Source organism: Marmota marmota, unplaced genomic scaffold (genome assembly GCF_001458135.2).
Source record: "Marmota marmota marmota unplaced genomic scaffold, marMar, whole genome shotgun sequence".
Classification (NCBI taxonomy): Eukaryota; Metazoa; Chordata; class Mammalia; order Rodentia; family Sciuridae; genus Marmota; species Marmota marmota.
This window is the reverse complement of record NW_026000130.1, coordinates 6,549,443-6,562,988: the sequence shown is the minus strand read 5'-3', so window position 1 is coordinate 6,562,988 and position 13,546 is coordinate 6,549,443. Positions and strand designations below refer to the sequence as shown.

Sequence of the window (13,546 nt, the reverse complement as noted above, 5' to 3'; positions counted from 1 at the left end):
CAATCATGTATATCTCAACTTGAACAAGCCACATTTTTTTCTTTTTCTTTTTGGATGCTGGGGATTGAACTCAGGGCCTTGTGTATACTAAGCATACAATCTACTACTGAGTCACACCCCCAAAAGTGCCTAGACAAGTCACATTTTAAGTGATCAATAATCACATGCATCCAATGGTGACAATCAGATAGTGCAACCCTAGAGATTTATAGTGTGTAACCCTTACATTATCTATAATACAATAATCATTTCATAGCTTTCTGGACAATTCGAAGATCTTACAATATGTTAACTATATTTATTGTCCCCTTCCCAACCTTTTGAGAAATTCTGTCTTACATTTTAAACTTACCTACATCTTTAAACAAGACTTCTTTTGGGGCGGGAGGCGGGGGAGATTGAACCCAGAGGCACTTAACCACTGAGCCATATCCCCAACCCTTTTTATTTTGAGACAGGGTCTTGCTTAGTTGCTTGGGGCCTGAATTTTAGGGCCTAAACTGCTCAGGCTGGCCTTGAACTTATCATTCTCCTGCCTCAGTCTTCTGAGCTGCTAGGATTAACAGGTGTTTACAACCACAACTGGCTAAACACATTTTGATTGTACTGCAGTCAATAATCATTCATATATGTGTGTGTGTGTGTGTGTGTGTATGTGTATATATATATACACACACAGATATTTTTAGTTATAGATAGACAAAATACTTTTATTTTATTTATTTATTTTTTATGTGGTACTAAGGATCGAACCCAGTGCCTCACATGTGCTAGGCAAATGCTCTACCACTGAGCCACAACTCCAGTCCAATAATCATTTATAATGACTGACCCATATATTTACTTCATTCATTGGTTTTATTCCTTTTTTTGTGTGCGGGGAAGGGGGTGGTAACCAGGGATTGAACCCAGGGGTACCTAACCACTGAGTCACATCCCCAGCCCTTTTTGAACTTTTATTTAGAGATCAGGTTTCACTGAGTTGCTTAGGGCTTCACTAAATTGCTGAGGCTGCCTTTGTACTTATGATCCTTTTGCCTCAGCCTCCCAAGCCACTAGGATTACAGTATGCACCAATGGACCCGGCTCATTTTATTCTTTCTTCAAGTTTTGCTTTGTTCTTTTTATGTTTTTATTTTTTTAAGCTTTGTTTTGCTATGCAATTATTTTCTTTCTCTTAGAATTTCCTATAATTTTTCTTTCAGAATGGGCTTGCTAGTGACAAACATTATTTCTGTTGATTTGTTGATAAATCAGCTGCCAATTTATTATTCATCTGAAACTACTATCTTTTTCCCTCTAGCAATTTTAAGATTCTCTCATTGTCTTTGATTTTTAGCACTTTTATTATAACATTCCGAAGCCCATCTTCTGTCCTTCTAGTACTTCAGTTACACATGTACAAAGGATTCTGCTGTATCCTATACATCCACTAGATATTTTTCATTCTTTCATTTCTCAATGCTTTATTATGGACAATTTTTACTCATCATTCTTTCCAATTCACAAATCTTTTCTGCGTTTAGTGTGCCATTAAATATATATTGGAGTTCTCAATTCAAGCTTCTTTATTTTTTAGTTCTAAAATCTCCATTTGATTCCACTAAACAGATCCTAATTATCTGCTAAAACTTACTTTTCTGAACACATGAATCAGTTATTTTAAAGGCCTAACAGTCTCAGTACCTACATCAAGACTACCAAAAGTTATTTTCCTATTACTCATTATTTCTCTAGATTTTGTCATTTGACACTGTTTACTGGCATGTCTGGTATTTCTTTCTTTTTTTTTTTTAATTTTTTTTTTCAATAGTTGATGGACCTTTATTTTATTCATTTCTTTATATATGGTACTGAGAATCAAACCCAGTGCCTCACACATGCTAGGCAAGCACTCTACCACTGAGCCACAACCCCAGCCCTATGTCTGGTATTTCTGATGGAATGTGAGACACAAAGAATGCAAGGAGTTAGACTGGTGTTTTCTCCCTCCAGTGAGGTTCTAAGTTTCTAATACAGCAGGCTGATCACCTTTATTCAACAGGTGAGAGTTCTGAATCTGAATTTCAAACTGAAAACTTCCTTTATTTGCAGCATGTAGCCCCTTTGAACTCTCAAGTGAAAACAGTGTTTTCCAGAGTTGTTCTTCTTTGGCCAACCTTGACATCTAATTTTGGCACCAGGTACAGTGAAAACAAAAGCTCTGCTTAAATTTTCGGTCTCTTGGCTTTCTACTGAATTTCTCTTTCTGCCCCACACATCTTAGCATATGAAAAATCCTTTGACAGCAAAGATAAGTCAAATGTGGAGTTCACTACCCTCAGGTTGTCTTTCGCCTGGGCTAAAACAAACCTCGGCTTATCTTAGTGCACTGAATTCAAATTTTAGACACCTTGTTCAGAGATTCTAAAACAAACACTGGACCTCTGTTTTTTGTATGCCAGGAGTTGGTAAATACCTCAAGGGGAAAAACAGGGATAAATATGAGGCTCGACTCAATGTGTTTTTTCTCTATAATTCTGGCTCCTGCTAAATTTGTCCTGGTTGCTTTGGTTAGTCTCCAATGTCTCTGGAGATATTTATTCTTTGTAATTTAAACAGTTTTTACAGTAGTCTCAGCAAAGATCTGGTCTGATATTCTATCATAACCATGAACAGAAGTCTATATTGACTTTTAATTACTGATGTGTATTTTACTGACTACCCCATAAGCTTCTTGACTACTTTTATACCCTAATTTCTGTTTGAACACTCAGCATATTATCTAGAACAGAGCTTACTCTGTAATTAACAAATTAACTTTTATATTAGGTAAAAAATGCTCAAATGCAAGAAAAGCATTGTAGACAAAAAGATGACTTCTAAACCATGAAGCCCATCAATTCTTCTAATTTCACTAATCTCCACCAAGAAAAGGCCAATCTTTCCCTTTTTGGCCCATGCACTTAATGAAACACATCCCTCAATAAAACTAAATTCTCAATGCTTATCTGAGATTAAATTACCTCAGGCAGTGCTAAAATCTTTTGTTCGTTTATTAAAACTATTTTGTACTAGATTAAGTGATTTAATTATCCTTTGGATTTAACTAATCCATTTCTAGGTCTGGCATTTTATCAGAAAACAATGAGATTTTTCATTCAAAATGATGCTTTCTCAAATTAACCTTTAGAGGCTTCTTGATTGTCTGAGTTAGGCGTTTCCAGAACAAGAAAGAATGCTATAATAGAGGCTATTAAGTATAAAACTCAAAACCAAAGAAAAGTTTACTGAAAATATAGATTATTTTCTCTATTACCCACTTGTTTACTTTTGCATTATTAATCTTATACCATCAACCTCTAATCAAACAGCTAAAAGTATTAAAAGTGGTTTCCTCTGGGAAGCAATTTCAGAGGTAAGGAAATAGGACAGTAGATTGCCAATTCTCACAATGGCATTTGAGAATTTATTAGAGTGAATTCCATACTTAAATTAAAATTTAAAACATAATTGTGTACAAACTGAGGCAGTGATTAAAAAAAAAAAAAAGATTAAAACCCTTGAAGCTATAGTTCTGGAAGCTGATTACGTAATGCCCTGAACTCAAAATGTAGATGGACTCACAATGTAGATTTGAGGCAGTCATTTATCCTTGTGGGGGTTTCTACCCCACATTTGTAAATGTGACAATAAATCAGAACATCAAGGCCCTTTCAACACTAATATTCTAGTATTCCTAAAACATCAGTGATTAATAAATGGCAGTACACAATTTATAAGAAAGATGTATTTGTTAGATAAAAGGCAAACTCACAAGGGCTTGTTTTGTAATGGATGGTTAATGAAATTACAGTGATCAGCACAGTAATTTTAGGATGACTCTTAAAAGAGTTAGTCAAAGAAGATATGGGTATTAGGGAATCTATCTCTGTTGATTAGACAGCTTCTTTGACATAAAACATGCATAGTCCAAACAGTAATGATATATTTGAGGCCTGTGAGAGCAGTGTGTGCTAAGTGTCATGTAACAGCTTGTGCTCCACTGAGCTAGACAAGTGTCAAAACTTGCCCTTTCCTGCAGACTGTGAGTACATAGAGACCAAAGGCCTGAACCTAAACTGCTGGCGTCTAAGGATGGGTATGCTCATCTGTTTTTACAGCTAGACAGAAAAATGGCTCTGGCACTTCTTATTTGGCCCTTGACAGATTAAGAGCTCTAGCAGATCTGTCTTCTAGTTTAAAAAGATTATGTAAATCAGATTGTCCAATTTTAAATTACAGACCTTGAAATTAAAAAGCAAAACAAAACGGCATTGTATCTACTTTGAAAGGATAAGAACAGATATGTTTTACAAGAAATCAAGTTAATTTCCTCTCAAAAAAAGCCCTAAACCACCATTTGACCCAGCTATCTCACTCCCTGGTTTATACCCAAAGGACTTAAAATCAGCATACTACAGTGATGTAGCCACATCAAAGTTTGTAGCAGCTCAACTCACAATAGCTAAACTATGGAATCAACCTAAGTACCCTTCAACAGATGATTGAATAAAGAAAACGTGGTATACATACACAATGGAATATGACTCAGCCTTAAAGAAGAATAAAATTATGACATTTGCTGATAAATGGATGGAGCTGGAGAATATCATGCATGCTAAGCGAAGTAAGCCAATCCCTAAAACCAAAGGCCGAATGTTTTCTGATATGCGGATGCTAATTCACAATAAGGTGGGGTAGAAAGAATAGAGGTACTTTAGGTTAGACAAAGGGGAGTGAAGGGAGGGAAGGATGTGTAAGGGTAGGAAGGATAGTAGAATTAATCAGACATTATTACCCTATGTGCATATATGATTACATGACCGTATAATTCTACATCATGTACAACCAGAAGAATGAGAATTTATACTCCACTTATGTACGATGTGTCAAAATGCATTTACTGGCATATATAACTAATTAGAACAAATTTTTAAAAAGTCAAATAAACACACACACATTTTTTTATTATCATTATTATTATAGAAGTGTCCACAGGAAGTATAAATGAGGGGAGCTGGGTTTGTAGGAAAGATTGCCCAATGTACACAAAGATTTTTCTTTTTGTGCAGTTAACCATCATATTTCCTCTTGCATTGCAAGTACGAAGCAAATGAAGGAAACTTAAAATTATTAATTGAAATAATTGGTTTGTGTGTACATATTTTTCAACATAATACAATGTAAGTATCTCAAGATTACAGAATCAGAATTTAAATTGGAAGGAACCAAGGGACATTAGTTAAATCATTGATTTAATGTTAGAATTATCTCTACTTAATACTCAACTTGATTCATGGCAAAGTTCTATGGTAATACTGGGGCAATACTTTAAAAATTACATGTATAGAGCTGGGGTTGTAACAGAGTGCTTGCCTAGCATGTGTGAGACACTGGGTTCCATCCCTAGCACCACATTAAAAAACCTAAATAAACAAAATAAAGATATTGTGCCCATCTATAACTAAAGTATTTTTTTAACAATTATGTATAAATACTTAATTTAGCATGATCTAGGAATCACTTGGGGTGCTTATAAAAACACAGATTTCAGGGCCTCACTTTACACCTCTCAAATCATAAATCTTAGGAATGGTTCTTGGGATTCTACAACACTCATCCTACAATTTCAAGGTTTTACAAACAAATTTAAGAAGCACTATTCTAAAATTAACTTCCAAAGTATCCTATTACCTTTTGGTATATAGGTTCAGACAGCTACTCAGCTTTGCCACATGCCAAGCCTTATGGTGGATGCCAGGCAGACAAAGACCTTTCTGAGGAGCTGACCATTTAAAAAAGAAGATAGGTATTTGCAAATTGACAACTTCAAGACCCTTGTGATAGATCCTGTGGGATTTGGGACCATAGGTAAAGTGGGTTATAAAAGAATATGCCCTGCAATATAAAAACACTCTACCCTGGACTGAGTTCAAGGAAGAACCTGGCTCTATGAGGCAAGTGAGGGCAATATATGAAGGATGAAGCTTTGTGGGACTGGAGTGGGGGCAAAAACAATTCTGCAGAGACATTGACTTTTAAGTTAAAGAACAGATACTACTCCGATGGGAGGGGTGGAGTGAGACATCAAGCCAGGGGAATAGGGGCTTTCTCAAGAATGAGGAATCAGTAACCCTATTTAGAGGCCAGATCACTCATAAGGGGTCTTGATCTTCATACGAAGGAGCTCAAACTTTAACCAAATGGCAATGGGAAAACAAATGGAGCAGCTTAAATAGAAATAATAATTTTAAAGACATTTGGCAGCTCAGTGGTAGGGTGCATGAGTACCTGGGTTCAGTCCCCCTAATATGACCCCCAAAAAAGGTATTTTTGGCAGCAGGTTAGAAGACAGGATGAGAAAATTACATATATATGTCCATGTAAAAGCTTGTACACAAAAGTTCATAGCAGCAATACACATATAAAATCCAAAAAGGAAAACAAAAAAATGCAATCCAAATGCTTATTAACTGAAGAATAGAATGGATTATTTATCCATTATGGTCTATCCAAACAACAAGATATTATTTAGCCATAAAAAAGAACAAAGCACTGATGGAGGCTGCTACGGATGAATCCCGTCACAAAGGCCCGTATACTATATTGTGTGATTCCAAGTACATGAAATGTCCATAATAAGTAAATCTATGGAGATAGAAAAAAGACTAGGGCAAAGAGAAAATGACCACTTGGGAGATGAAGCAGGAGGATCTCAAGTTTGAGGCCAGCAAGGGCAACTTAGCATGACCTTAGCACCAACAACAAAAGGGGTTGGAGATGTAGTTCAGTGGTAGAGTGCTTGTCTAGCATATGCATATTTTAAAACTGATAGTGGTATATACTAAATATACTAAAAAGTTAATGAAATGTACATTTTAATGGATAAATTGTATCTTATGTTGTTTACCTCAAAAAATGCTACCAAGAAAAAAACTGACTATGCAATATTTATGCTTCAGATTTCAGTTCTAAACTAAACCTGTAGCCACCAACACTGACGTTCTTGCCACTTCGCAAAGCTGAGAGTATAAGTTTCATACCTGCAACTCAGTTTTGGTATATGGAAGTATTTTAGGGTACAGTTTTGTGTCTGGCTTCTTTCATTTAGCTTTTCATAGATGCATTTTATCCCCCTGAGAAAATTCTTCTTTTATTCTTAATTCGTGGCCTTGCACTGTAAATTGTCTTCTTTTTATTTTTCAGTAGCTGAGTATGGACAGCATGCTTTTATTTTATTTGTTTACTTTTATGAGGTGCTAAGGATTAAACTCAGTGCCCCACACATATTAGGGCAAGCACTCTGCCACTGAGCCCCAGCCCCAACACTACATTGTAATTTTCTTACGTCTCTTGTCTGGTTTTAGTTATTAGTGTTATATTGACTTTACAGAATGAGTTAGGATGTGATCTTCTCTTTGATTTTTAAAAATTTGGGAAGGACTGATGCTAAATATTGTTTAAATATTTGGAAGAATTAATTAGTGAAGCCACCTGGTAGGCTTTTTTTTTTTTTTGCTGAAAACTTGTTGATTACTAATCCAACCTCTTTATAGTTGTTAATTTGTCTACTTAGATTTTATTTACTCTTATTAGTTTTGACAGTTGGTGAATTTCTGGGAATTAGTACATATCATCTAGATTATCCTACTTGTAGACATACAATTTTTCACAGCATTCCCTTTTAATCCTTTTTATTTTTGTATGGTCATGATTACTGTCTCCCCTTTTATTTATTTATTTTTTGGGGGTCACTCCAGATAAAGTTTGCAAATTGTTAATCTTTTTTTTCCCCCACAAATCTTTGTTGTTTTTCTTCTTATTTTTGTTCTAGTATTTTCTTCCTCCAGCTTGCTTTGGATTTTGTTTGCTCTTCTTTTTCTACTTTCTTAAATTGGAAAGTTAAGTAACTGCTTTAAGATCTTTCTTTTTATTTAAGGTAAGGGTTCAAGACATTACATGATAATTTTTTAGGAATTGCCATATTATTTCCCATAGCAGTTATATCATTTTACTTTCTGCCAATAAGGCACATAAGGCTACCTCTTCCTCCACATCTTACTAATATTATTAACCTCCTTTTAGTGAATAGAAGCTGCATATATGTAAAATGTTAGTTGCTCCTCAATAATTATTATGATTTTTCTTTATGCCCACTACAATACACTTGGCTCTTACTCCTCAATAAGCTGAAGATGACTGTTTAAAGTTACGTAAAATTTGTCCAAAAGGAACCTTCTAATGGCAGATCTTATTAATCTGTTCATCTACTACTTTATTACCTCTTTTGTAGAAACATTTTCTGAAAATGTTGCAGTTAGCTCCTTTTTGTTATTTTGTTGAGATGAAGGCTGATGTGATACAACCAAGAACACAGAATTCTGATTACCTTCTTGTGTTCACTTCTGCACATTTGTACCAAATATGATAGAATATCAGCTGCAAGCTGGGAAAAGTCTCTGTAACTAAAATCCTTTGTGAGGATACTTGGAATCTAAATTATGTTTTTTAGCAATATAAGGAATACATTTTAGAAATTTTCATTTTATGTGGAATTAGAGCTTGCTCTCCAAAGTGGTATTTTATATCACTTACAACTTGAATAGAACACTGAAAGAAATAGAGACAGACAGAAGGGGAGGAAATGGCAGGATATTACAATAGTTCAGATGTGAAATGATGAAAGCACAAAGCATAATGGGAATGGGTAAATGCCATAAAAAATAAGTAAGAGATATAAGCATGATAATTATATATTCATTTTAAGTGAAATAAGTAATTTTTACTCTTAGTCCAGAAGATATTCTCAACAAAAGCATTTAAATTGGACTTATAAAAGTACTAGAATAGCTAAATAAAATAGAAAGAATGGCTACTCTAGAAAGGTTAGAAACTTATTCCATCCAAATAATACTCTGCCAAGTTTAGATTGGACTTGAGAATGTATTCTTGAAATTCAGAATAAGACTCATTTTGGATGTGCTATATGAAACAAGTTATGACAGTCTGGCACTTGGTTCAGCAATTGCTCATGCAGGACAAAAAACCCAAAACAAAAACCATATGATTACCTGATAGCCTTCCGTTTTCTTCTGACACCACTTCAACAAGGCATTCCTCTTTGATCCTCCATATTCTCTTGCCAATGCTGAGAGAGGGTCCTTCCTTTCTTCCCTGATAAGTGAAAATAAGAAACCCAAAATTTCATTATTATTTATTTGAGCACCAGAATAACAAAACATTAGTTTGCATTTTTGAACTGGATAAATAAACACATTGAGCAATACATCAATATTTCAACAGCAAAACATGTCTTTTCATTTCTTTGATTTTTATATCAATTTTTAGTTTGGTCCCACACAGACCCACAGCTGTCAGGGGTTTCTGCTTTCTGAAGGCTGGGACTCTACTCATCCCTCCAGCAAAGACTCGGTAGCAAATGAATTCACAATAGCAGGGATGTATTCCAGGATGCTCAGAAGAGTGGGGGAAACATCTTGATTCTGTAGCATCTAAAATTGTCCAGGCTGTCTTTCATTCAGTATTTTAACCATTCATTTTTATGCTTTGGTTTATTTTACTCCATTTTTGTTTCTAAACTTTTATGTCCTTAATCATCTCATCATTTTTTAAAAAATCACTTACTGTAAATACATAGGGCAAGCCTAAGCAAGGTGGAGGTTTCTAAGACATAGCTCCAGCCTTCACAGAGCTTACAACTGAGGTAAGCAGATAGGATAAAAGATGGCAATAAACATTATAAACATTTATCACTTCCATAAAATATCTCAGGTGTGTTTACTGCCATGCTGCATTTTTTTTCTTGTTTTTTTTTTTTTGTTTGTTTGTTTGTTTGTTTTGAGATGATGTCAGGTTACATTGTCTAGACTGGTCTCAAACTCTTAGGCTCAAATGATCCTTCTGTAGTATACAGGTTTGCACCACCACACTCGGCAAGTTGTATACTCTTTATTGTCTGTAGACAATTACCATTCTGTGTTGCATAGAAAATTTAAGTTTCCTATGAACTCATTCAATGTCACCTTATAGAGAAAATTCATTCAATGTCACCTTACAGAACATCACTGTGCCAGTGCTGGGCAACTAATGGTGAACATAGAGTCCCTGCCACTTCAAGAAACTTGAGCTTACTATACAATGCACATATTATAGAAACTCACAGGGAAAATTCAATGGCTGGGATTGGGGATATAAGCTTGGTGGTAGAGCTCTTCCCTAGCACGCATAAGGCCCGGAGTTTGATTCCCAGCAACCCCCCCTCCCCCCAAAAAAAAGCAGTGGCTTTATTTAATTCATTTAAAGAAATTCTAGTAAGGCACATTTGGCATCGTTAATTGCTTTGTAGGTACAATAAATATCTTGCCCCAGACTAGATGATGAAATAAAAAAGGTTCTGTAATCACCCCTGGTGATGGGACTGGGGAGGCATATAACCCTATTTTATACCAAATTCTTCCTTGTAGTAGCTATTCTAGAAGTAGAACAGAATACTAAGGAATATCTGGAAAAAGAGGGCTTTGTAACATACTCTTTAACAAGTAGCCTGTTCTTAAAAGATTGATCAATTTTTCTATGATTTAAGCAAAGACTCTAGCCAAATGCCCCAGGAATTCAGTACCTGAATAATGTTAGCATTATTCAGCACATTTATCCTGTCAGCATTCATCTTTTATCGTATGTTGCAAAATCAAAGAGGACATGTTTAGAATTGAAGCTCTTCCAAAAGAAAGGTGCATTGAAATAGTACCAATTTTTATTTACTTTAGAACCAAAAGTAAAACACCAAGGTTTTTTTCAATGCACAGTTAGATTGCTGCCATAAATATAGACAGTCCACTAGATTCCTGATTTGGTTTAAAAGATTCAAAGAAGTCTATATAATATCAATGAACATAGGAAAAGAAAATAAAATTAAAAGATGTAATCTGGGCATGGTGGCACATGTCTGTAATCCCAACAATTTGGGAGGCTGAGGCAGGAGGACTGCAAGTTTTGTTTTTTTTTTTCCTTTTTGGTACTAGGGATTGAACTCAGGGGCACTCAATCACTGAACAACATCCCCAGCCCTATTTTGCATTTTATTTAGAGACAGGTCTCATTGAGTTGCTTAGTGCCTCGTCATTGCTGAGGCTGGCCTTGAACTCAGGATTCTCCTACCTCAGTTTCCCAAACCTGTGGGATTATAGGCGTGCGCTACTACTCACCAAGTCCTAGGATTGCAAGTTTGAGGCTAGTTTCAGCAATTTAGTAGGCCCTATCTTAAAATAAAAAGGGCTGGGGATAGAGCTCAGTGGTAGAGTGTCCTGGGCTCCATTCCCAATATCAATCAATCAATCAATCAATCAATATTACAATAAATATGGAAGGCTTACTCTGGATAACATGGATGAAGTAAGCTTTATTTTAGAAACAGCTTAAAAAACATCAGAGTAAATTCTGTGGACATAAGGAGAAGCTGCAGAAAAGAACCTCCTGAAGCTAGAGGGCTAGCTCTTGTTACTTCTTCAATATAAGTAAGATGAGGAAACTAAGGCCAGAAAAAAACTTAAAGCCTTGCAAAGAGCACAGTTTGTAAGTGGGAAATCCGACAGAAGTGGCGGTTGTTTGTTCCAAGCCCCAGTTCCCTCTGCACAAGCACAGTGAGAGTGCCCATAACTTAGGACACAAAGCGAAAGCACTGAAAGTCACTTCCCTGCATAGCCAGGGTGCCCTGAGCTTCTTCTTCATCATTGCACTGCCTACTTGCTTGTAAGATGCAGGGCTTATGGGACCACTTTTCTCAGAGGTTGGCCCCCCTTGGAGGTATGGCTTTAAAAGTAAGCTCATAACTAGAGTCTGAGAGGCTAAATATTGCATTTTATCCTTAACCCTGTCAATTAATATGCAGCTAAATTCTTCAAACCCGTTCCTATTCCTCTGTCTATTCTTGATACTTGTCAACAGTTTTTCCTCATTCCTATGAACAATGTGTGCTCAATTTCTGACATTTATCTTTTTCCTCTAAGGTCTTACTTACTACCTCTTAGGCCAAGGAGACATCTAACATAAGCAAACTAAGAAAACAAATATAAACTTGCATATTCACGTACTGCCTATCAACTACTTAGCATCATGTTTCCTGATTTCCATCTAAACAATTACAGCCACCTCTGGCATCTCCCATTTTTGCATTTCTTTGAAAAAATCTGTTGCTGAGGTCATCTTTCCCTTTGAAAAATCTCCTGGGGCCTAACCTTCTCTTCAGCAATTTTCCACTGTTGTCTCTGTTGCTAAGACTTAATGACTGTGTCCTGCAATACTACAATATCCTTTTAGCTATTTTCCCTTTTATCCTGAATAAAAGAATCCTTCAATCACCTTCTCACACAAATTAACTTACCCTGCTTTATAGCTTCTACTATATCAAAAAGTGACTCAATTTAACTTTAAAGAGGTTCCTCTATCACCTAGCCATACCCTAGTTATTCAATCTTGTTTTCTATTACCCTATGATATGGTTGGGATACTTTACTCTGGTCTTTTGCATCAGTACCCTAAATCTGTTTGCCTGACTTGCTTATTCATCCCTTTGGTATATTCACTCAAGTTACTCAACTTACCAATAATGTCCCAACTATAACCTTCAAAGCCCCACCCAAATTCTACCCTTCTATGAAGTCTTCTCTAACACTACCAAGGTTCAAATTTCAAAATGCAGATTGAACATTCCTTATCTGAAATACTTGAGGCCAAAATATTTCAGGTTTCAGAGTTTTTAGATTTTGGAATATTTGCATAAAGGCTCAACCTTGAGCATCTCTAATCCCCAAATCCAAACTCCAAAACTTTTTGGGCATGATGTCAGTACTCAAAAAGTTTTGCATTTCAGATTTCAGACCAGGGATGCTCAACCTGTACCTACTTTTGCACTCAATCATTCTCTAGTTAAAAAGAAAAAACAAAGGGCTGGGGATGTGGCTCAAGCGGTAGCGCACTCGCCTGGCATGCGTGCGGCCCGGGTTCAATCCTCAGCACCACATACAAAACAAAGATGTTGTGTCTGCCGAAAACTAAAAAATAAATATTAAAAAAATTCTCGGGATTAGGAAGATGGCGGCGAGGGGAGTGCATTGCCCCCGTGTGCTGCTTCACTGTGTGGGAGTATGACAAGTCAGGACGGCTAAAGGCTATCTTGTTAGGAATTTCCAGCAATAGTGGGGTGCTCCGGAACCTGGAGGAAGGATTTCCATCGCACGAGGATCGGCTACGGGGACTCAAACGCGAGAGGTTTGTCGCACGGAGGGTAACACTGCTTATTCAGCAAATCGCCCCGCGGCTAGAGTCTGCAGCGCGCGCTGGAAAACGAGGAGATAGCGACGCAGGAATACAGCGCTGCAGTTTCTGCCAGCCGTGTAAGCACCGTACTCAGGGCTGAATTCTGGGTTCGAGACGGGGGAAGGAAGCGGTCCATCTCGGTTCTCCAAACCGGTCAGACCACAGAGGAGGCCAACGGCCACCATGTTGG

The 13,546-nt window shown here is 36.5% G+C and overlaps 1 protein-coding gene across 1 annotated transcript in view; it reads right to left on the bottom strand.

Moving 5' to 3' along the window:
• The window catches only part of Specc1l (sperm antigen with calponin homology and coiled-coil domains 1 like), a 147,747-nt gene that overhangs the window by 32,432 nt on the left and 101,769 nt on the right, over positions 1-13,546 (bottom strand). Inside the window, exon 12 of the mRNA XM_048784893.1 lies at positions 9,093-9,195. Within this exon, the coding sequence (XP_048640850.1) occupies positions 9,093-9,195 (103 nt within the window). The remainder of the gene's footprint in view (positions 1-9,092; positions 9,196-13,546) is intronic.